Here is a 19,957-nt window from a genome sequence, read left to right as displayed (position 1 = left end):
TAATGCTGAAATATGGAACAAATTTTAGGCTTCAGGTATGTCTAAAAATATACCAATGAGTGGCATGTTTTCAGTTCAAATTGTACAAAGATTTTAGTGCAAGAATGGAGCTTACCTGGTTTTAGTTTCTTCTGGAAGGAGACCTTTGGCTTGCAACTGACTTTGACGTTTTTCTAAATTGAGTAACATTCCATATACATCCTATGCCAAATAAAATATACAGTACATGCTAAAATAAGAGCAATGGTACATTATAACTTCTGATATACTTTATAGTTTTGTCCTGTAAGTACTCTCTAAGGTGTCCTCCTCAGAGAATCTAGTTGCAGAGTAAATAAAACTGAAAATGCTTTTCATAACACTATTCCTCATTTAAGCTAAAGATGATAGAATAATTTCAATGAGAATTTAGTGTCATACATCACAGCACACTTAACTTTAGCTAATTTTAAAATAACCCTATAAAAATTTTACAATCTACTTCAGTGAGGTTTAAAAAAAAAAAACCTTAAACAATTTTCCTTTTCCTTAGGAAAAATCATAATTTATATGGCAATGTGCACTTTAAACTTAGAGAAATATCCAGTAAAATATATGGTATTTATAGATACTTATTTAGTATTTAATACAACTTACTAATTATTTAATATTTAAATAATATTTAAGTCCTTATCATATAGTTCGTATCTTAAAAAAAGCTTTCTATTATATTTTTTGTTATTTGATTTCTTCCTATTAATTTACTTCCTAACAAAATCTGTGAATGCATGCCACTTGTTAAAGTACAATGGAAATAGAAGTTTGCCATTTTGTTAGAACTGGTAAAAAGCAGTAATCCAGCAATAAGCATTATCAATGAAATATATTTTCCAGGCAATGATTTTACAACAAGCAAAATGGTACAACAGCTTTTGCCTGAGCAAACTTAACTTTTTGAGGATTAATACTCAATTTGTATTTATTTATTTATAATTTACACACAACCTACCATATTAATACCCAAATGAGCAGATAGGCATTTTAAAAGAATGAGCTAGAGATGACATAAATTGACCTTTTTTTTTTTTTTTTTTTTTTTTGCTAATCATGATACCTTCTAGTATTAGCAAACATCAAAAGATACACCTTGATACTGATAGAGATGTCAATTCATATCTCAAATAGTCTTAATAATTTCAAGTTTTCAGGGGCAACTTCTCGTGGGCTCTGATTAGACTGCCATATTACCTCATAATGTTGCTGATAAAGTTTGTTCTAAGTGTAGGAGAAATGTTCCTTTGCCACCACCGTCGTATTTACTAGTGCTTGCATTTTAGCATGGTATTCACTCTGCAACCTATTTTCAGGAACACAATGGAATGAAAGGAAGGAAGGAAGGGAGGAGAAAAAAAAGGGAGGTAGGGAGGGGGAAAGGGAGGGAAGCAGGGAGGACAGAATGAGGCTTTGAGTTTTTGTAACATAGGTGAGAAAGGCCGATATAACACTCGATGGGTAGGACTCCTCAGTGAATAAGGATGTAAAAGTTCATTCCTTTTGGCTGGGGAGATTCATGTAAGTGTTTTTTGCTTTGTTTTTCATTAAGGGTAGTAGAACTGATAGTTTAGAAGAGAAAAGAAAAAAGAAGCAGAGAGAAAAAGAAGAACCAGCACTCAGAAGCTACAAAAGTGGTGGTAAGCTAGACTTTACCAGTGGACATGAGAATCTCAAAACTGAAGGTAAATCGATCACTCTAGCTCAGCAATTCTAAAAGTGCAGTCCCCAGACCAGCAGGAGCAGCAGCAGCATCTACACCTAGACCGGCTAGAAATAGTACATTCTAAGAACTACAGAGAATCTAGTTCAACACAATAGCAAAGGGACAAAGGAAGTTAATTTAATCCTAGTATTCCTATTAAGTCTAACTGTCCCTACAGCTACATTCCAAGTACACATCCATCACCTGTAGCAGCAGAGGAATGTATCTGACAATTAAAAAACAAACAAGACAACTGTCTATCCTAAAGCAAAACTAACACAAACCACCCACATATAGAATAACAGGGGTATATATCCACATATATATCCCTGTTACTCCACTTAAAATAAAATTTTATAATTTATCTCCCAAGAATTGGTAAGCCTTGTTGACTGTGGTTAGGGTACTTTCAACTCACTTTTAAAGGCTAAAATACTGGGTTGGGACTCCAAATGGATAATATATCAGAAAATTTTCTCTGCATTTCTGTTTCTAGAAGCAATTCTCAAATGCTCTGAAAAGAACCCCCCCGCCCCCGGCAAAATGAATGCTTCCTCCTTATATGAAATGGACAGACGCAGGCAAATAGCATGTCACTATGCACCCAGCACAGCCTGTCAGCAAGCTGGACCACAGGCAGACTATGGCTCCATTAGGGTGCCCTGGTAAGGGAACTGCAGTGAGCCTCTGAGCTGCTGGGTCCAGAGTCCTGAGATTCAGAGAGTGCCAAAGTCAGAGAAGGTCTATCTTTCAAACTAGCCAAGAATATATGAACTTAAAAGAATGCCGACGACAGTAGTAAGATACCCTCCTCTGCTTACAAGGGTTTACTTAATTTTCTGAAATAACTAAGGCAACTAAAATAACAACAATCAACCTGTCTTGTACTTAAGTTTTAAGTCAAAGTTTAGGCTGCTAAATTAACTATCATTTCCCAATGATTTTTGAGCAATTTTTACTGTAAGTCCTTATTTTTCTTATTCTTCCATGATGCCATTTCCTCCTAATATTGTACTGAGATCCATAAGTGATAAATGATACAAGTAAAACAATCAGAAAAAATGTGGAAGAGGAGAAAACGACCCATGAAAAGTGCATGTCAGATTTCAAACATGGTGAATTCAATTCATTTGCAGCAAATGCTTACAATTTGATGATTGTAACCCATCAAATCACATAATGCCCATTAAGCCACTCCATACACTTCTTTAAATAGGAAAATATATGTAAAGTACGTACTTAGCACAGTGCCTGACCTATAGTAATGGTCAAGAATGATAGCGGGGGTGAGGTATGGCTTTCAAGAGTCAAACAATTTTACCGGTGTACCATTTCCATTTATTCTTGCTCTTTTGCATAATAAAACCACTCTTAAGATTCTACCTTGGTTAGTTAGAGACAACATTTCTCTGGAAAGTAGATTCTATAGCTTCAACTCCCTGAAGAGATGTGTACTAATTTACATCAAAAAAAAAAATCCTTGAGGGTATAAAATATGCCAAGAACTGTCAACATCACAGATTATCACTGGTGGCTTCTGGTATATTGTTAAGTTTCCACTTAATTTTTAAGAGACACTAGAGAATCAGTATGACCCACCTACACTAAGTTTATATACTGTATTTAACAGCGAAATTCTCAAATATGACAGGAATAACCCAGATGTGAAATGCTGAATCATTAATCACAGCTATGATTAATATTTCATAAAATCAAAGCAAGCCTATCCACCCCTCGTGTCATCAGATTTCCATAATGTATGAGTCAAATTTAGAAGGTGCCTAATTTGAAAATACCAGATGCTCAGGTTGCAGAAAAGAAATGCTTAAACTAAACCCTTCTGAGAGCATGAGCACTATGATTTTTAGTATCCTTCTGAAATCTGTTTTGGTTCCATTAATCATGTGGAAATTCCAATTTTAGGAAGTGTAAACAAGTAACATTTCATGGGGAGGTGATATAGAAGAAGTCAATTGCATTTTGGTACACAACATAAATAGTAACTAATAGTAATTATCTTAGATACTAGTATGATAATAGTAAAGTAACTGACTTAAAATTTGTGTTTATTAGATAAATTACTGAAAATCAACCTTAAATAATCTCCTCAATTTTTTGGCCACTGACATATACAAAATCAAATCAAACAAAAACAAATATAATCCACATCATTAACAAAGAGAGAGGTTTCCGCCGTATATCTCAGGTACCAAGTGACATACTTCTGTTGTAGACTCTTGCTATTACTTTGTGAATACAATATACTACATAGATTGTATATCATGTAAATGCCATTCAACATACAAAGAAAATCATCTCAAGATGGATCATATGGAAAAGGACTCTGAGGAAGTCCACATCCAGGAGTGATGACCTGAAAGTTCTTGTAACTCAGATGGCATATATTTTTACTATTGAAATTAAAGCCCCATCATATGTTATGATAATTATGCCATTACAAAGAGGTAATCTGATTAGAACCAACACGGAGACAATAATACGTCAAATCCTTTTCTAAAAAATTAATTTTCTTAATTGGTACATTTGGAGCATACCAGATATACAATGGTAATTATTTATATGGGAAGAAAATGTAGTACATTAAAGATACCTCTAGAACAGCAATTTCCACTGCTGAATTAATTACTGAATTAACTCCTGCTGTCAAGGAAAGTCTTAAAACAGCATGCAAATATATTTTAGCACCAGTTTGTAGTAGCTTTTTAAAAATAAGCACTTTACATAGTTGCAGTTATTTCACAATACCTCACTGCGAGAAGGGTCACTATTTTAATTCCATTTTAAAAGACAGTACTACATCCAAGAGTTTTAAATATCCTCCACAAGGTCACAGAGAGGATGTAGACACATCTGCACTAAGTAAGAATTCTGTGATACTCAGTCCCCAGAACTTCTGCTGACGAGTCTGGAGTCTTCACATAATGAAGCAGCACACTTCTGGGGCTGCTGTTCCAGGTTTTAAGAACCGAGTAGGTTACTGAAGTCCTTTAAAATGGAATCCTTCCCAAATCATTTTATGAGACCAACATCATCCTGATACCAAAACCCAGCAGAGACTCAGCAAGAAAAGAAAACTTCAGGCCAATATCCATGATGAATATAGATGCAAAAATCTTCAAGAAAATACTGGCAAGCCAATTGCAACAGCACATCAAAAAGCTTATCCACCATGATCAAGCAGGATTCATCCTGGGGATGCAAGGCTGGTTCAACATACGCAAGTCTATAAACGTAATTCACCACAAAAACAGAACCAAAGACAAAAACCACATGATTATCTCAATTGATGCAGAGAAGGCCTTTGATAAAATTCAACAGTCTTTATGCTAAAAATCCTCAATAAACTAGGTATTGACAGAACATATCTCAATAAAAACTATTTACGACAAACCAACAGCCAATATCATACTGAATGGGCAAAAACTGGAAGCTTTCCCTTTGAAATCTGGCACTAGACAAGGATGCCCTCTCTCACCACTCCTATTCAATATAGTACTGGAAGTTCTAGCCAGAGCAATCAGGCAAGAAAAAGAAATAAAGGGTATTCGAATAGGAAAGGAGGAAGTCAAATTGTCTCTATTTGCAGACGACATGATTGTATATCTAGAAGACCCCATGGTCTCAGCCCAAAATCTCCTGAAACTGATAAGCAACTTCAGCAAAGTCTCAGGATACAAAATCAATGTGCAAAAATCACAAGCATTCTTATACACCAATAACAGACTTAAAGAGAGCCAAATCAAGAACGAACTGCCATTCACAATTGCTACAAAGAGAATAAAATACCTAGGAATACAACTAACAAGGAATAAAGGACCTCTTCGAGGGGAACTATAAACCACTGCTCAATAATATAAGAGAGGACACAAACAGATGGAGAAACATTCCATGCTCATGGTTAGGAAGAATCAATATCGTGAAAATGGCCATACTGCCCAAAGTAATTTACAGATTCAACGCTATCCCCATCAAGCTACCAATGACCCTCTTCACAGAACTGGAAAAAACCACCTTAAACTTCATATGGAACCAAAAGAGAGCCCGCATAGCCAAGTCAATTCTAAGCCAAAAGAACAAAGCAGGAGGCATCACACTACTGGACTTCAAACTATACTACAAGGCTACAGTAATCAAAACAGCATGGTACTGGTACCAAAACAGATATATAGACCAACGGAACAGAACAGAGGCCTCAGAGGCAACACAACACATCTACAACCATCCGATCTTTGACAAACCTGACCAAAAAAAGCAATGGGGAAAGGAGTCCCTGTTTAATAAATGGTGTTGGGAAAACTGGCTAGCCATGTGCAGAAAGCAGAAACTGGACCCCTTCCTGACATCTTAAACTAAAATTAACTCCAGATGGATTGAAGACTTAAACATAAGACCTAACACCATAAAAACCTTAGAAGAAAATCTAGGCAAAACCATTCAGGACATAGGTGTAGGCAAGGACTTCATGACCAAAACACCAAAAGCATTGGCAACAAAAGCCAAAATAGACAAATGGGACCTAATCAAACTCCACAGCTTCTGCACAGCAAAAGAAACAGTCATTAGAGTGAATCAGCAACCAACAGAATGGGAAAAAATTTTGGCAGTCTACCCATCTGACAAAGGGGTGATATCCAGAATCTACAAAGAACTAAAACAGATTTACAAGAAAAAAACAAACAAGCCCATTCAAAAGTGGGCAAAGGATATGAACAGACATTTTACAGAAGAAGACATACATGAGGCCAAGAAACATATGAAAAAATGCTCGTCATCAGTGGCCATTAGAGAAATGCAAATCAAAACTACATTGAGATACCATCTCATGCCAGTTAGAATGGCAATCATTAAAAAATCTGGAGACAACAGATGCTGGAGATGATGTGGAGAAATAGGAACACTTTTACACTGTTGGTGGGAGTGTAAATTAGTTCAACCATTGTGGAAGACAGTGTGGTGATTCCTTAAGGACCTAGAAATAGAAATTCCATTTGACCCAGCAATCCCATTACTGGGTATATATCCAAAGGATTATAAATCATTCTACTATAAGGACACATGCACACAAATGTTCATTGCAGCACTGTTTACAATAGCAAAGACCTGGAACCAACCCAAATGCCCATCGATGATAGACTGGACAGGGAAAATGTGGCACATATACACCATGGAATATTATGCAGCCATCAAAAACGATGAATTCGTGTCCTTTGTAGGGACATGGATGAACCTGGAAACCATCATTCTCAGCAAACTGACACAAGAACAGAAAATCAAACACCGCATGTTCTCACTCATAGGCGGATGTTGAATGATGAGAACACATGGACACAGGGAGAGGAGCATCACATACTGGGGTCTGTCGGGGGGAAACAGAGGAGGGACAGAGGGGGTGAGGAGTTGGGGAGAGATAACATGGGGAGAAATGCCAGATATAGGTGAAGGGGAGGAAGGCAGCAAATCACACTGCCATGTGTGTACCTATGCAACAATCTTGCATGTTCTTCACATGTACCCCAAAACTTAAAATGCAACACAAAAATAAAATAACAATAATAATAATAATAATAAAATGAACTGGAGGTTCTCCAAATATGCCAGAACTTCTTTCACAAGGCAAATAAACCCGTTTACACCTAAGGTACAAGGATTAGAATTATCTGTTTTTTTCGCACATTTTAAATTTTACTACCTTCCCCTTCATTTTAGATATATATATATTTTGGTGTAAATTTCATCTGTGGCCATTAACTCCTTTGATTTAAAGAAATACTTTGAAAATATTCCATGGTTTACTGTAAAATGGGTTCTAAAATATAAATGAAGTTTCTATACAATGCTATGAGGGGAGCTTTTGTAAAACTTCAATGAATGCAGTAAGACTGATACCAGTCTTAAAACTGGGACTTTATAACCTCTCTTTTGAGAAAATGTATTTATTTAAGGTGAGTAATGCCTACAATAACAATGTATAGAATTTTCAACACTCTGTACTACGGTCCTCCCCAAGCATGGGTTTCATGGGACATTAAAAGGGCTTTGGGTCCACTCTGAGCAGCAGAGTGTTAAAGCAACATGTTTCTCTACTTAAGGACTTCATAGAGCTTTGATCCTTCTAAGTGCCTCCTTGTTAAGTTTCCTAGTATACAATATGTAACATTCCTAAACTAACACCACTTCAGAGCCTCTTTCTTGAAGAATATTTCACAGTTTGTATTCTACAGAAAGCACTTTGGGAAGAGCTGTGTTACAGACATGTCTTGACTTAATGAATCATGTTTTACAAAAGGGTTACCAGTTCAGAGTCAAATAATTAGCTCCCATTTTGAGTTTTAAAGGATTTTCAACTTACTTTTAGTGAGTGAATTTTAATTTTTTTTTCAGAAACATACATATTGGCAAATTTTTTTTCTTAAAATTAAAGGACCTTCACAAACTGAACCATGCCCACCAAGGCTGCGACCCACCATTCCCTTTGCCACCAGCTTGGTCCTCCTGGACAGGCCTCAGCTGCTGTGGGAAAGGGGGTAACCCTGGTGGGGTTTACAGCCTTGGACCCAAAAGGCAGTTCACTCTCTAACCTAGCCTTTTCTCCACTCCCCGCAGTCTACACCTAGGCTAGTCACAACTCCGTTATCTTGCTGTACAGCATCTTCTTTTTTGCACAGACATCTATATCCTCTTTAACATTCTTCCCTCTCCTTCACACCTTTGCTCAATTGTTTCAGGAAACTTCTGTTTATTCTTTCTCTCTTTTTTTGAAACCTAAAGTCCTAAATCATGTCTCATTTTCTTAATAGCCATTTAACCAGTAGAACTTGTATACTTTTCAGACATGATTTCCTGAAACAATTGAGCAAAGGTGTGAAGGAGAGGGAAGAATGTTAAAGAGGATATAGATGTCTGTGCAAAAAAGAAGATGCTGTACAGCAAGATAACGGAGTTGTGACTAGCCTAGGTGTAGACTGAAGACATGCAGATCATTAGGTCCATAGGAAAATGGGAGCCCCAAGTGCCCTGAGAATGAACCTGTAGAGTGTGGCACATTTCTAAAGTGTGAGAATATCACAGATCAGCAAATCCCCCTTCACTTCATACTTTCCTATCATGCTTGATTTCTGGGCAGGAACAATAAACTGTACCTTGTATTTCATGGCCATTTTTCCTCAAAACCTCCCCATTTCTCCACAGAAAGTGGATGGACTAAATATAGGTCAGTTGGAAACAGGATTCACTAAAGCATCATACACTGACCTTAACTGCAAGTGGCATCAGGACCATCTTTTATTAATCGCTATAATGTAATATATATGCTTCTATGCAAACAGTCAATACTAAAAAGAAGATCTGGTATCTTTATAAAGGACAAGAAAGGTTAATCAGCATCAGAAGGGTCTCCTCATGCAACTGCACACAGGCTCTAGATGTGTTTTCCTGTCACAACTCCTGGCCAATGGCATCCAGGCTTCACACAATTACAGTTGGGCAATGACGTGGGAAAATCAGTTTGGCTTAGTATCTGTTACCTTGTCACATAGGGAAAAAATTATATCAACAAAATAAATGGTAGCAGCAAGGATTCATTTCCAAGTCTTTAAAGCTTGCCACAGTCTTCAGGGGCTACCTCCCGTGCCGCAGTGGGGACAGCTGTCCTGTGATCACTAACGGCGGGGAGGGGACGGCTCCCCCTACCACCAAGACCAGGCAGAACAAAGAGAGTGCAGACAGCGAGATGGCTCCAAGTGTTATAGCTGCACTTTCTACCCAGTGCCTGGCCACCACAAAAGCGCTTCTGTAGGGTGAACCATGAACATTTAGTCACTGTTTCAAAGTCTCAGCATCTCTAGCAGATGATCGTGATATGCATTATCTGGGAAATGAGGCTGGTGTGACTACGGCTGTAATTAATGACACCTGCCATACATAACGCTTAAATGTACGCAAAGGCATACATTTAGAAATTACTGCATTGAACTAAAATGTAAAAGGCCAAAGGACTCTTCTACCGATATACAACAAAACTTAAATTACTCAAAAACAAAGAATGTTTATTACTCAGGTATCGTTTGACATTTTAGGGAGCATAGTAACATTTTATCCACTTACAAACTGATCAGTTTCTTGAACAATACCTTTTAAAACATAAAACCAAACTTAAGAAATAAAGTTAGGTCTCTTACAGGATGTGTAATTTCCTCATTATGATGGAATGCAACAAAATATCTTGCCCTTGGGTTGCTCAGTTTCAGCCAAAACAAATGCAAATGGCGTGTCAGATGACAGCTGTTTGATAAGGCTCCTCTACAAGACCTGCATGCTTTACTTTTTTCCGTGAAACTTGGGATGAAAGGCAGAAGGCAGGAAGAGAATTAATGTAGCATACAGTCTAAAGGCAATGCTACAACCGTGATTAAGTAGAAAAGTTAAAAGGCACAGATTTTCCACAGCTTCGCTGCGTGCAACCCATCCGTGTAACAAGTTGACAGGCCTAGCGCGTCAGCTCCATCATCCCCTCCGACAGCTAAAACGCAGCATTGCCTCCCTTTTCAGAGAAAATTTGCGTCTGCACCATGAAGCGTTGTACATTATTTCTTAGCACTGCAGGGGGCTCAAGTCCATATGGAACCTTCACAAATATTACCACAGATCAAACCGGCGGCGTTTGGAGGCAGATTTGACATACCTATTTAAATGAACAGCAGGGGTCCCCGGGCAGCCTCGGGCTGTGCGGGAGAGAACCTCTACGGAGCCGGAGCCGCAGCTCCATTACTCAGCAAAGACACACTCTACATTTATCATTCATTTCATTTCTGCCAGGGCAAGAAGCTCATTTGCCCAAGGTCAACAAAAAGCGAAAAGAAGGTTTTCTTTTTTTTTCCCCAAGAAATAAATATACCTGACAAGTGGGAATTTTGTCCTTTGGGTTTGTGGAACACAAACAAACAGCAGATAATTCTAAAAAGCAGAGTAAATGTGTGTACTGATTCAAGCCGCTGCAATCTGACTGTAGATGGGGGAAGCCCAATAAATATTTCTGAAACTTTAAAAAATCATATAATGAGTAAAACAGAACTTGATATTATGTTCTAAAAATAAAAACAGGATACTGGCATCCAGCCATTTTTTCCACAGTAATTCTGGGAAACTCTTCCAAATTTGCACACTATCAGATACTTATAGCTCTGAAAACAAAACAGAAATTGTTCACAGTATAAAAAATGCAGTTGGAAGTCAAAGTGTAATAAAATCATTTCTTAGGTTGTTTCGGGAGCCAACTTCTAGGCTCGTATACTGTGTTAACCTATGAAAGGCAAAATTGTACAAAAATAACGAAAAACGAATGAGAAATAACCATTTGAATCTTTTTCAAGGCAAATGTCTCACAGACCCTGCCAGCATCATACACCTGGCCTCCTCCTTCCTCACCCTGGAAGCACATGCACACACTAATTGAGCTGAACATCTATCTTCGAACATGATTTCAATTTGTAAGTAAAAGCATTTAAAGGCAAACTATTCTGATGTAAATTCTACTTAGTCTACTTTTAGCAAAAATGAATAAAATATAAATCATTTCAGCAACACACTGTCTTACCTCTATAAGTCTTATTTTTGTCCATTATAAAATACTAGGTAAATTCTGAAGCTGAGAACAGTATCTAGTATAATTAGTTTTGTAGCGTACGACTCCTATTATTTACCATTAAATGCAATATACTTACATGCATTAATGAATAGTATGACTGTTTGCCAGTATAGAAGAGATAGTGAAATGGACGGCCATCTTCTCCCCACTGGATTGCTGATAAAAAAGCCAGATGAAAACAAATAAAAATATACACAGAGACAGACCAAAGAGTTGCATTTATCCACAGTTATGAGACACATTTATAACTGAGTAACAAAAAATACAAAAAAAACCACCAACATTTAGAATTTTAATATTTAATTTAGCTTTATATGCAAATATTTAGGATATTTAATATTTCATATCCATTAACATAAAACAATCTTTACATTTAATTTAAAAATTACTAAATATTTCATCAGGAGAAGTTCTGTAATTAGTTTCAAATAAAAGCTCATAAAATAGCCAAAACCATCTTGTTAGAATAAAAAAATTTAGGTTTGGCTACAAACATAATGCCCTCCCAGATTCTTAAAATGGAAAATTGATAAAAAGTAAAAATGTAGTACATTCAGAGAATCTAAAACAGGCAAACAAAGAAGAAAACTCAAGAATGTATTTTTCTATGCCACATCATTTGTTTCAACACTGTGACCATCTACCTCTCGGAGTTCAAACATCTACAACAGAAGGGCCTCAAAAAGGTGTTGGGTGTAATTGCTTCTGAAATACCGAAGGCCATTCACATCTAACCACCACCAAGCAAACAGAGAAGTGGTGTTACTCTAGGAAACAAGACAAATGCTAACTCTATGTCCTTTGCCCATACGATCTCTGTTGAGTTGTTTCTCTGTCAACTATTTGTAGGAATTCCTATACATTAAAGATTATACTCCTTGGTCCATTACAGAAGTTGTAAAGTATTTTCCCCCAGGCGGTCACTTGCCTTTTACTTTTACTTATGTTATCTTTTATAATCGAGAAGTTTAAAATATGTAAATAGTCGAATCTGTCACTTTTCCTCTATGGCAGCATGACTTAACTGTTTTTTCATGATTCATTCCACAAAGGAATCCTTTATAGGCATTTTCTCCCTAACTGCCCCCCACCCCATGAAATGTTAATATTACAGATACACTACACATCTGCTGATGTATATTGTGGCCCACTGGAGGACCACAAACCATTGTAACAGCTAGGTTTACCCACCCCCACCTTGAACCAATCTTTGCCCCAACAAAGGAAACATGCTTTAAGGCTTTGGGCTCTCTAAAACTATTTTCCTGTATTTCTTCTGGAAGTTTCATTTATTTTCATGTTCAAATATTTAATCTATCTGGAATTTTTATGTTTGTGAGGCAGAAATGTAAGAACTATTTTGTCCAGCAAAGAGTCATTATCCCTCTACGGTTTTTTTAATAGTATATGCTTTTCCACTGAAATACCATCTGTATTGTATGTAGGATATCTTTCCTCTGAAACAAAGACCAAAATGTCCTAACAAATGCTGAAAAGAAAGTCTTGCTTGGGTATTTACCTTGAAAAACCAAATTCTTATTTGCCAGTGGCTTATGGATGATTTCAGTACTTTTCCAAAATCATTGTCATAGACTTCATGAATCAAATCCAGCATAATTTCTAATATTTTTCCTTTCTTATGCAATTGATTTTCACTGTATTGTTAGTCTGTCAGGTAATCTCTGCCCTGAAAGGCTTTTCCGCCTTGCAAGCCCCCATCTGCAAAGACCCTCCAGGATCTTGTGAGCTAAGGTCGCCTCCCTTCTCAGAGATATTGCATAAGCCCTCTTTACAGAACTCTAATGCAAACTCTATGTTGAGAAGGCATTCATGGGACCAAAGCAGTATTTCCTGCTCTGCAACTACCCAGCTGTGTTCCACGGTTTTACAGCACTCTCAGATGGTCTTTACCTTAGGCCTCCTGTTGCCGCTTGACTTCTATTTCACTGCACCAATATTTAATATAGCTTAGTTTGGGGTATAAACTTCAGTGTACAATAAGCAAAGCAAGCTTATAATTATTTAACTAGAAATAACACAGGTCTGCCCCTGGCCATCTTGACCTACATTTTAAAACAGTTCTGGTCTGCCAAAATATATAAAAGGAAGTCAAAGACTGCAATTCATTTGCTACCAACAAGACCATCACATTACTTAGATCATCATTACATGCCATTCCACGCTGATTTCTTTGTGTGTGGATTTGGCTGCCACAGAGTCATCAACTGACAGGATGCTCACATGATCTCTGCAGGGTCAGCATTTCACCCTATAACTATACTATGGCATGCTTTTATAAGGGTATCATTTTTAAAATTTTCAGAATAATTCATAGTTTAAGTGTTTTGAATTCAGGTACCCAAATAATGGTAGATTACTGAAATTCTAATATAGTTTTTAGTGCATGTTTTCCATTTTCTAAGTAGGCAGTCATAACATCTGTGAATAATAATCAATTTTCCTAATTTCTTTAAGTTTTCTAACTTATACTTTTTTCCTTTTCTAACCACACTTTTTTAAATCATGCTAGTTAAAACTTCCAAAACAATACCAAATACCAGAGGCGAGTATACACATATCTGTCTTATTCCTTAACTTAATGGGATCTATTGATATACTTTTTCATTTGATGTGTTTCTGTTTGTCATGATAGGCTTTCTCAAACCAAGAAAGTTTCTTTTTATTTCTAGTTTGTGTTTTTCCCAAAAAAATTAATGCTCAATTTTGTCAATTCACTTTTTTTATTTATGGAAATGTTTTAACCTTCACTCAATTAACACAAAGAATTACATAAATCATCCTTATTTTCCTGTAGAGAAAAAAGGCCCTTCTTTCAATATAAAGATTTACTTGGTTTGCTAGTGTTTATTTAGCAACAATAGACTACAGGTTTCCTTTTCATGAAATTCGTGTCCAGATTTGATAATTGTGTGAGCCTCTGAAGGGAATTTGAAAGCTTTCATTCTTTTCTTCTGCTCTACAACAGTTGAAATGATAACAAGTTACCTCATCCTTTAAGGTATGCCAGAACTCCTTGACCAAACCTTCTGGGCCTGGGCCTGTTTCATTAGACCTTCAGTGCCCTTTGATAACTTCTGCAGCTTTAGATTAACCGAGGGGTACCCAACTTCTGGGCCACAAACAGGTACCAGGTTCTATAGATTTTTATTTGCTGTCATGACTGGTCAAATGAAATCAGAGTGGGTGTTTCACAGTAAGAACACTTGGTTCTACAGCAGGGGTTCTCAACCCCTGGGCCACAGACCAATGGTCTGTGGCCTGTTAAGAACCCGGCTGCACAGCAGGTTAGCAGCAGGCCAGCATAGTTTTATTTGTATTTATTGCCGTTCCCCATTGCTCACATTGCCACCTGAGCTTCGCCTCCTGTGAGATCAGCAGAGGCGTTAGATTCTCATAGGAGTGCAAACTCTATTGTGAACAGTACATGCGAGGGATCTAGGTTGCATGCTCCTTATGAGAATCTAAGGCCTGACAATCTGTCACTGTCTCCCAGCACACCCACATGGGACCATGTAGTTGCAGAAAAACACTCCCAGGGCTCACACTGATTCTACATTATGGTGAGTTGTATAATTATTTCATTATAAATTACAATGTAATAACAGAAATAAAGAACACAATAAATATAATGAGCTTGAATCATCCCGAAACCATCCCCTGACCCCGTCCGTGAAATCATCTTTCACAAAACTGGTCCCTGGTGCCAAAAAGGTTGGGAACCACTGGTTTAACCAGTATTCTCCTGATTAAGACAACTGTGGGCAATTATATTATTCTTTCAACTACCTGTCTGACAGTCAGTTGAGTCTGACAGTCATACATATGTGTGTGTGCCACAACTGCCTGTGCCTCCCTATAATCTGGCTCAACTATTTCCTGACTGTATGTCTTTGGTAAGTTAAACTCCATGTGCTTTTAATTCCTACATCTGTGCAGTGGGGAAAATTACAGTATCTACTTAAACCTGTTGTGAAGAGTGTGAATTAACACATAGGAAGCACTTAGAACTATCCCTAGCCTACTCTAAGATTCAACAAATGCTAACAATTCTTGAGAGATTTCTCAATTTAGAATAAAGTTGTCTGTAACAATCGTATACGTTAAAATTACCCTCTGATCATTATTATATACAATTCTTAATATTGCCCTCTTATGTTTTCTCTTTTTTCCCTAGCCAGATTTGCAAGAAGTTGATTGATTTCACTAGCTTTTCAAAGAACGACATGGTTTTGTTTGTCATACCCCTTCTTTTAAATGTCTTCGCTACGCTCCTCTATTCAATTTTTCTTTTTCTGGCCTCCCAAATTGAGTATTTAGCTCATTTATATTCAGCATTTCTTAATTTCTAACAAATATATGCTTGTCTCTATATAATACAATGTCCATATTCCATTGTTGTCATTGTTATGTCTGTAACCTCGATTTTGATTTTCTCTTTAACCCAACAGTAATATGGTTCTATTGATTTTAACTCAGAAAAATCTAATAATATGATTTTTACTACTTGGAATTTGTTAGGTTTTCTTTATGGCCTATTACATCATAATTCTATTAATAGTCTGTAGGCCTCTGCATAGAAAATGTATTCTTTGTATCCCTAGCTATAAAATGATGCTGTGTTATTCAAATTCTTTATAGCCTTAGTTAACAGTTTTTGCTTTAAACATTTCAATGCTAAATGTTGGTGCAAAAAGATTTGTGATCATCAAATCTACTCAATGGAGATTAGGCTTTATCAACATAAATTAATATTCTTGTCTCACTGAAGCATTCCTCACACTCCTTGAATTCCATATTGTCTGATATAAGGTGCTACTCTTTACTCCTGTGGACCCAGTATTTATCTTTCACCAAATATTTTCACCCAGTATTAATTTCCCACAATATTTTTATCACTTGCTTTAAACCATACAGAGCAAGACTTTTATGTTAAATCAATCTAGAAGCTTCCATCTTTTAGTAAGGAAAGAGTTAGTACATTATAAGTGTCATAATCTACCCAAATCTAAAATTCACTGGTTCTTTATTTAGCATAAAAAAAAATCAGTTTGTCCTATATTTTACAAAGTACAACAAAATTGGGAGGTAGGTATGGAAGCAACAAAAAATATTTTACTAACTCGAAAAGAGTACCGTTTACATATAGTAAACTACAATTTAAGATACTCCTACCAGGAGTGACGTATTTTCAAAATAACACATGGGTATAAAAGTTTCAGTTGTTACAACCAGGCAGCTACTAATGATAAACTTCTAACACTGAGAAGCTGGTATGATTTGAAAGAACAAACCAGTCTTAGAGGGGCAGATGTATAAGAAGAGATGCAACCAGTAGAGATATACAGAACAAAGAGAGAGAGAGAGAAATAGGTGGGGAGCCTGAGAGGTTAAAATATAGAAGAGTTAGTAAAGAAGAAAAAAAAAACACTGTCATTACAAACATTTACCGAAAAGCAACTAGGTGTTTAATATAAGCTACTGTGCCCTGTGCATAGTTTTACTTCTATTAACACTGAGTTGTATCTATAAAAGTGATGTGCACTTCTAACAGTCTTCATTTATTATTTCCCCAAAAGCTATTATTAAATTGATGTTATAATTTATAATCAACTATGCCTAAGAATCAAGGAAATACAAATGATACAGCATATTTATAAAAAGATTCAAAACATTTATAACAAGAATCAAACCAAAAGTTATTTCAAAGAGTGAACTGGAGTAAGAGAATAAATGCCTAGCTTTGAATAAAAATACGACTTAGCAGAAATATCGCTGCAAAACAAATAAGTCTTCTATAGAAATATCTGCTATCTTTCCAATTTCTACTTAATTAACTCTAAACACACTAATAAAGCGGCCTGCATATTGAGCACCTGTGGCCGCCAAGCTACTCTCAAGTAGAGTCACACATTTTTGCTGCTGAGTTTCATGCTTACTAATAGTCAGTGTGTTTACTCCCAAGCCTATTTTATTACAGTGGTACTTATTTCTATGAATACATGAATTAGGTATTATATAAACAAGTTAAATATGAGTCCAAACATAGAAGTTGCTACTTCTAAGAAAACTAGGTTGAATGCTTTAGAAAGGCAAGTTGCTATAAAAAAAAAAAAAAGTCATGTTCAACTTCAGTGAGGTTGATGGGAAGAATTTATAGAAATATAAAAATATTCTGCACTCAGATTTCTTAGGAAGTGTAAGTTAACTACTCTACTAATAGGAAATCAAAACTGAAAGACTGAGATGATGCATCATCAGTGGCATAGTTATACACAAGCAATGGGGAGGAGCTGACACACTCAAAACCACCACACCTCTAGGGTCACAGCAAAAGCTTGATGGATAAGTATAAGTCACATTTTGAGTGTTTTTTAAAGAAATGATTTCTAGCTGTGATACTTTTTTTTTTTTTTTTTTTTTTTTGAGACAGAGTCTTGCTCTGTCGCCAGGAGCCAGGCTGGAGTGCAGTGGTGCGATCTCAGCTCACTGCAAACTCCGCCTCCCGGGTTCAAGCAATTCTCCTGCCTTAGCCTCCCCAGTAGCTGGGACTACAGGCACGCGCCACCACACCCAACTAATTTTTTGTATTTTTAGTAGAGATGGGGTTTCACCATGTTGGCCAGGATGGTCTCGATCTCTTGACCTCGTGATCCGCCCGCTTCAGCCTCCCAAAGTGCTGGGATTGCAGGCGTGAGCCACCGCACCCGGCCTAGCTGTAATTCTTTTTAAGTTTACAGAGAACTACCAGTCCTCATTGGATAAGAGGCTTCTAATGTACAGTAAATATATTATTCAATTTCTTGGCAACCTTAAACCCTGCTGTGTGTTTCCTTCAAGATTTTATTTTACGCATTTAAAAGATAAAGAGAACATCTTAATAGAAGCCAGAGAAAACAGGAGACACAATTAGAATGATGAGTTCTGCTTGTTAGAAACAATGTAAGACAAGACAATGGAATTACAGCCTTAAAGTACTGAAAGACAGAAAAGAAAATCTATAGTGAGTGAAAGTGTGCTTCCAAAGTCAAGAAATGTTTTAAATTGTCATATAAACAGAAGTTGAATTTGTTGCCATCAGATCTGTACCAAATTCTTCCTCAAAAGAGCATGTTGGAATGCAAATAGTGTGACATTCCTATACCCATAAGCTCTAACCCCATCTAATTTTAATATTTAATTTAAAAGAAATAGTAAACTTCAGTCATTCACTGTTACAAAATTTTTTGACATACTTCACAACTACCATGACACAGGAGGGCCACCCTACAATATGTGAGTAACTGCTGATACGTAACCTAATGCTGGAATATGGTAAAGAAAAAACTGTTTACCTCATTCTTGAACGAACTTACCTCTTTGTTTTGGAAAAATCAGTTCAGGATGCTGTAAAATAAATTAATAATGTATTATATAATTACCATAATGTATAAAAGTGAAATTTTAAAAATAGTAATTAAGATAACTACCTTCATTATTGGCCTGGCTTCTTTCTCAAACAAACCACTTGGGAAAAGGTAAGCAATAGCTTTCTGAAAATATATACAAAGGTTAGTTAACAACTGTTAAATAAACAAGGTTAGAACTAATAGTTATAGAGTGCTTTCTATATACTGAACATTGAACTAGAGTTTCAAAGCATTATCTTATTTCGTAATTGTTTAAATGGGATGATAGAATTTCTACACACACAGCCAAAAAGAAAAAATTTTAAATATTAAACTGGTTATTGACAATTTTCAAGTGTCAGTTTTAAACATGTCATTCCTAGAATATGAAAGCACAAATAATCTCTCTTTTATTTTTAAGGGATCACTTGGAGGTGCTCCTGTCCAGCTTCTGTGGAAATGTGCTTAAGAGCAATTATTCCAGCTCCCAGCCAGTCGTACCCATATCAAAGCACAGGCTGCAAGGAGCAGGCTCTAAGTCTCACCCACTATGACACCCCTGATGTTTTTAGATGTTCTTTCAACTTTTTCCAGAGTTTTTAAACTATACTCTTTCCAAACAAGTTCTTCTTACGTGTCTGTTTTTCAACAGGGATGCTACTGGCATTTTGGGTATAACAACTCCCATCACAGGCACCCTTCCCCCATACTGAGTCCATTTAACATTCTTGGCTTTTTTCCAGTAGACACCAGTAATACCCAGTGCTTGTAAGAAATATCACCCCACACCTTTCCAAATGCCCCCATGTCCTAGGGAGCAGCACTGCCTCCCAGCTGAGAACAACTGCTTAAGCCTTTATAGTGTCTTCTCCAACACCCCACCTCACAATTAACAACAAAATATACATTTTCCTTCTTGTTGAACAGTGCTAGATGAAGAGTCTATAGCCTGGGATCCTGTAGTGCATTTAAATATCCTTCTGCTCATTAAGAAAGCCTGTTCTGAGTGGGCCTTCTCTGTCCACCCACACAGTAAATGTGCTGGATTCTGCTCCCAAAAGGAACAGAAAGGAGAGGCCTACAATTTGGGGGTACAAATTCAATCATATTAGGGAGCCTAATCGTGTCTCTGGGTCAAGCTTCTTTCTCTCA

The 19,957-nt window shown here is 36.7% G+C and overlaps 1 protein-coding gene across 1 annotated transcript in view; it reads right to left on the bottom strand.

Moving 5' to 3' along the window:
* MRPS9 (mitochondrial ribosomal protein S9) overlaps positions 1-19,957 on the bottom strand; it is a 60,699-nt gene that overhangs the window by 10,370 nt on the left and 30,372 nt on the right. Inside the window, exons 3-6 of the mRNA XM_012471495.2 lie at positions 18,887-18,949; positions 18,773-18,803; positions 11,476-11,555; positions 116-201 (exon numbers count right to left, since the gene is read on the bottom strand). Of these exons, the coding sequence (XP_012326918.2) occupies positions 116-201; positions 11,476-11,555; positions 18,773-18,803; positions 18,887-18,949 (260 nt within the window). The remainder of the gene's footprint in view (positions 1-115; positions 202-11,475; positions 11,556-18,772; positions 18,804-18,886; positions 18,950-19,957) is intronic.

Source organism: Aotus nancymaae, unplaced genomic scaffold, assembly GCF_030222135.1.
Source record: "Aotus nancymaae isolate 86718 unplaced genomic scaffold, 86718_ANA_hifiasm-v0.15.2.pri h1tg000131l, whole genome shotgun sequence".
In the NCBI taxonomy this organism is placed as follows: domain Eukaryota; kingdom Metazoa; phylum Chordata; class Mammalia; order Primates; family Aotidae; genus Aotus; species Aotus nancymaae.
The sequence above is the reverse complement of the archived record's forward strand: the minus strand, read 5'-3'. Positions and strand labels throughout refer to the sequence as shown.